At 34.6% G+C, this 6000-nt stretch overlaps 1 protein-coding gene across 3 annotated transcripts in view; it reads right to left on the reverse strand.

Annotated features, from left to right (window-relative positions):
- The window catches only part of LOC132121974 (transient receptor potential cation channel subfamily M member 4-like), a 95577-nt gene extending 94042 nt beyond the window's left edge, over positions 1–1535 (reverse strand). For 2 of the 3 annotated variants that reach the window (XM_059531749.1, XM_059531748.1), the window contains exon 1: positions 1312–1535. In XM_059531749.1, coding sequence (XP_059387732.1) covers positions 1312–1368 — 57 coding nt within the window. In that variant the 5' untranslated portion in view covers positions 1369–1535. The remainder of the gene's footprint in view (positions 1–1311) is intronic. The other variant, XM_059531750.1, reaches the window with a different exon arrangement.
- Positions 1536–6000: the final 4465 nt, after the last annotated feature.

Consider the following 6000-nt stretch of genomic DNA (forward strand, 5'->3'; position numbering starts at 1 on the left):
TTGCAATGGACACACGCCAAAAGGTTCTCTTTACATTTGCCTGCGCCCTCAAATCAAAACACTGCTGACTCCTTGCAGTATGCGATTTCGGACGCAGCGCTTGTGTCTCCTTCCGCTTTGTGGGTGACGTAAACGCGTTGTGTCACATTAAAAGAATCATTGCGAAAGAACCTGACGTGAAATTTAAAATAAATTAAAAGAGGCTTCGAGGCAGAGAAATTTGCCTCGATCATTTTTTGTAATCGAGTTACTCGAAGAATCATTTCAGCCCTAAAAGGTATATGTTAAATATTATCATCATTAACAACAATAAAACTAAATACATTTCGCTGCATCACACTGAAACAATTCCTATTGGTTGTTTTACTTTATTGCTTTGATCATAATTGGTTAATCTGGCTGTCATCCAGGAAACTGGACAACGAAACACTGCTTGTAAATAATTTGTTAATATTGTAAACTTTGATACATTAAATAAGTTCTAAATGAATATAGTTGTGCACTTTGTTTCCAACCCCACTGTTACTGAACAGTAAAGTGACAATAGTTTGTGATTTGTTTTGCATTCAGTTTTCAGTTTTAAATATTTTCACAATATCAAAGTTGATATTTTATGCGGATTTATTTTTGATATTGATTTAAATATCATTGTATTTTTATTGCACTTCTACAGGTTTTTAACAATACATCCATTCACAAACACTGCTAGGTAACGTTTGGGATTATTTTCATCTGTTTTATACAATATGTTTCCAAAATAAAACTGCTGTTATTTTGAGGAGATGGTAGTTTATTGAAGTTGATTGTAAAGCCAATGCTGTCAGTCATTTGATTATTATCCTTTAATGTATATAGTGTTGATCTGAATGGAAACTAGGCTCTAATTGAACGTACAGTTGTGTATTTACCCATTGTGAAAGGTAAGACAGTGAAACAGTCATATAACGTTGATCCAATTTGCAAAGGTAATTCAACTTTGATTCAACCATTACCTGACGTTGTTTCAACGTTGAAATGCCGGCTGGGTAGTTGGTAAAAATGTGACAAATAATGACACTAACTAAGAACACACGCCGAACGCACATGCACAGTCTTGTAATAACCCCTGGTCTGTTGTTTTAGATAAACTCCCTGCGGTCATGCTCTTTGCCAACAAAAAATCTAGACGATACCGAATCGGTCTTTCTTTGCATTATTAATAACATCATAAATGACCATTAAACGGGCGGAGCATGTTTGTAACAACACAAAATCAACTAAAGAAGCGTTTCGGTCGTACATGTGCCGTAAGCAGTTTTCTGACAGACCTACCAGATCTTGTTTTGGCATCACGGCCACTGCACCTTCCTCATCCTCCTTTTCATTCATCTTGCTTTGTTTATGGACTTTATGAAGTCGCTGTTTGTTGTGAGTTTCACCTCAGAGCTCTCTGCGGCTGCAGCGCGTGGAGTCCCAGAAACCCGCGAACGAGGAAGTCCGGGGTCGCTCGAGACTCTCTCGGTGTAGGCTACCTGAGGAATCAGGTGTCACCAGCGCAGGGTGTGGTTACAGAGGATAGGCAAGTGAGTAGAGGAAGAAAAAAGGACGAGATGATTTTCGCCTGAAGCAGAATCCTGTTCCTTGCACGTTACACAAAGGTAAGGCGTATGAGCAGGTCAGCTCTGTATAATTGACTTTTAGAATAGAGATCACCGTTCTCCCACGATTCTGAAAACAAAACATTTGACAAAACCAAATATCATATAGGCTAATTCACTTATGTTTTATTTATTGGTATAAATGAGTCTAAAATTTTATAAATTATAACTTATTTTTTAGAGCAAGGCTTTAAAATAATGAAAATGTGTGCTTCTTAACGTGATCACAATTTAATAAAAATATTGGGCCGATTAATTATTTAATTTCAACGGTTATTTAAACAACGAATAAATCATATAGGAAACTGAGCAAAGAACTTATAGGCCCGGTTTCACAGACAGGGCTTAGACTAAGCCAGGATTAGACCATAGATCAATTAGGACATTTAAGTAATTTTTATAAACATGCTTAAAAAAAAACATTACCGATGTGCATCTTAAAACTAAAAAGGCACTGATATATTTTTAAGATCAGTCAGTGCAAGTTTATTTCAGTGGAAACAGCTCGACTTACATTTTAGTCTAGGACTAGTCTTAAGCCCTGTCTGTGAAACCAGGGGTTAAAGTATCAACGGATCTTTATGAAACTCCGAATCAGCTAAAGAATTGCGTAGCAAAATTATTCAGTTTCCAAGCGCTCCAGTCGGATCGCATATCACCAATTATTTGATTCGGAACGGGACTTTGGCGTTGTTTGCAGGATGTTTTTTCGCACCCTGGTTATTAGTAGGCTATTTAATGTTTGCAACACAGAAATGTAACCTGTGTAGACTTTTTGTGAAGCTGTTTCAAACATAAATCGTACATGATGAACAGTTCCGGCCCGAGCCTCTTGAGGGCTCTAAGCAGAATTTGATTTGGGGGCCCCCTCCCACCACGCGGAGTCACATGTGCTTCAAGATTGACACAAATGTCACAATGTTAACATTATAAATGAATACAGTGAGGTTGTGTATTAATACAAAATAAATGAATAAAAATCAATACTTAACATACTTCACTCTCAGTGTTGGGGAGTAACTAGTTACATGTAACGGCGTTACGTAATTTAATTACAAAATTATTGTAACTGTAATTAGTTACAGTTACTACGAAAAAATGAGTAATTAAATTACAGTTACTTATGAAATTTTTAACGATTACAAAGGGGATTACATTTGAATATTTACACACATCCACATACAGATTTAACTGATTTCTTTCCCAAATTGCACTGACTATTCTGACACATACCGCCCTAATAATTTCCGGGATGCGGAAACACAGTCTGGTTCGTAGAATCCAGTCATAAAAACGAAATGCCTAACGCGGACGGAATATGTCACATTTTGGATGACTAAATCAAAAGTAGGTCAGTACACTTGAATCAAAACATGACATGGACTAGTGTCTGTGAATATAAAGCCCCGAAAATGCAATATATGACTTGCTCATTCTGCGTGTCTGTGGAAATCAGGCGCGGACTGGACACCGGGAGAACCGGGACAATTCCCGGTGGCCTGGAGGCCGATTTTGCCTCACTATTTAATATCATTATTGTATAATTGCCTGCCGAATGTACTAAAGCGATCATTTGTGAATCCACCATTTGATAATTAAATCTCTAATAAGTCATGAAGTGTTAGTCATGACTCGCGCGCTCTCCGCGCCTCCGCCAAACGGTTTGGATCAGACTCAGAGTAATCAATGCGAGAGAGAGAGAGAGAGAGAGAGTATAGATTGGAGTGTGGAAGCGCACAGCTGGAGCAGAGAAGCAGAACTCCTGTTCAGGGTTTTAGGTCAGTTTCATCTGTAAAGATGCTTTTTTGTCTTTTTTTTTTTTTTTTTTTTTTTTTTTAATCAAGCAGCAGCACGTTGCTCACCAGTCATCACTCAAAATACTATATAAAGGACATCATTATTATCTGTTGTAATGTTACAGTAGGAATTTATCTGAAAAAAAAATTCCTATTTTTTTATAGGTTTAGGGGGAGCTACGACAGACAACAACACAACCCTTACGAAAATTTACATTTTAATATTTAACTATAAATCCAGAGAAAATGGTTACTATTGTTTAAATGTGATAACCAAAAATGTAAAATTATTTTACAAATGTATTTATTTAAAAATAAATACAAATCCATTTGCAAAAAAACAAAAACAAAACAAGGTTATTTTACTTTTATATAGACTAATAAAAGCAAGGTTAATTTTTGTAAGGGAAAAACATGACTCGTGTACAGTATTAGGATTTTTCTATAAAGATATTGTAGTATTGTAGAGTATTGTATTGTAAAGTATAGTTTTGTTCAATCTTGAGTATTAAAGTCATGAGAGAGATGGATAACAGGGCAAAATAAAGAGACTGAAGAGAAAAATGGAAGTGAAGGTGCAGTTCAGGAGAGAACTTTTAATTATTTTGCATGTCCCCAAATTAAAGATTTAAACTTTTTTTTGTCAGGTCCATACAAAAAAATAGTTTTGTCCATGAATTTGTTTGTATGAGTTTGAATTTTCCAGTCTGAATTTTTTTCCCAGTCCGTCCTTCCTGTAAATTAATGGCAAAGACATGGTTTCATTTACTACATATATATAGGCCTACTGAAGCTCGCAGTGTTTTCAACCTCTGCCATCTCAATATAGGAGTACACGAGCACATAAACATAATTTCTAGAACTGCTCTGTGTCACTTAATGTGCATTTTACTTATTTTGAGAAAACTATCATCATGTACAAAGAGACAGCAGTTTAAAAAAAACACCAATGTTTCAGGAGTTTATTACACAGAATACGTCACATGCTTATTAGATAACTGTATTTAAGTTGATGTATATGCCTTTATTTATTATTCTTTAATTTTCACACATTTAGAAAAGTAATCAAAAAGTACTCAAAAGTAATTAGTTACATTACTTTAATAAAGTAATTGAAAAAGTTACACTACTATTACATTTTAAACAGGGTAACTTGTAATCTGTAACCTATTACATTTCCAAAGTAACCTTCCCAACACTGTTCACTCTTAAACTTCTGAATACAAACTGTCACAAAACATGAAATAAATAATTTGCAAATGTCCAAATGCAAATGTGCATTAAATGTGCAATCTTTTAAATGAAACCAAAATAGACAAACATTAATATAATAAAAAATATAATGCTACAAAAAATAGTTAAAAACTTAAATAATGAAAGCAAACATAAGAACAGCTAGGATCCAACAATGACAATTGTACAACAATGACCTCAAAATTGTTCCTTCCTAGCTTTTCAAGAGGCAAAGTCACTGATGACATCAGGACAGCAGGATTTGTATTGTTGTGCATCCCCCCCCCCCCCTCCTCAAATATGATGATGGAAAATAAACACCTACTATAGGGGTGAAAATAGAACTTTAATCAAATAAAAAAGTAAAAGAATAAATTGTATTATTTACTAATTACAATTGTACCATTCAACATTTACCTATGGCTATAACTTTATTATGACTTATTTATTTCATAGTCTTAAGCATTCAGCAAATCATGCAAAAGGAAATTAAGCAGTTTTACTATGATAAAACCATGGTTTATTTTTGTAAGGGTTGTGATATGCACGTTTTTTGTTGAAGAAATTATACAGGCTGTGTCATCTATACAGGGCCAGATTAACACTTTGTTGTACCCTGGGCAACAATATTCAAGGGCCCCATCATCACGACCCCGGGATCACCATAATATGGTCATATACAGAATATATTACTGTAATATACAGTAAATATACTCAATACTTCAAATTCTAACTGTCATCAGGTGTATTTTGATTTACAAATATTTAAATGCTCATAGAACTACAAATGCACTACTATGTCCCCTATCAAAGACATTCACTCACATATAATGCTATGAAAGCAACACACATCAGCATCTGTATAATCTGGTAAAATTGACCCACTACATTGAGAGGGAGGGAAATATCCTCCATTTTCACAAAAATGAATAAATAAGCAACCACTTTCAAACCATTGTTTATTTAACAACATTTATTCCCAATATAAATGTATTGAATTGATAGAGCTATAACAGAAGACCACAGACAACACATCAAGAAACATTTTGGTCCTCAGCTCATTTTAAGCAGAAATCACCCTGACAGGGTGACCCTGTTTCCTCAGAATTCAACAAGGCAATCAAGTTATTAGTCCAACACAAACAATTTGAAATCTGCCAGTTATCCCTCCACAACAATATACAGCATTTTAATAAAGCTGAAACCTCAAGGAAAAAATAAATAAATAAAATGCAGTATCACTGTTATCTGCTCATAAACATTTTTATCCTAAGCTCATTTTAACTTGTTTTAAAATAGAACAACAACATATCACAGCACAATTAACCAGTTAA

This window comes from Carassius carassius, chromosome 40, assembly GCF_963082965.1.
Source record: "Carassius carassius chromosome 40, fCarCar2.1, whole genome shotgun sequence".
In the NCBI taxonomy this organism is placed as follows: Eukaryota; Metazoa; Chordata; class Actinopteri; order Cypriniformes; family Cyprinidae; genus Carassius; species Carassius carassius.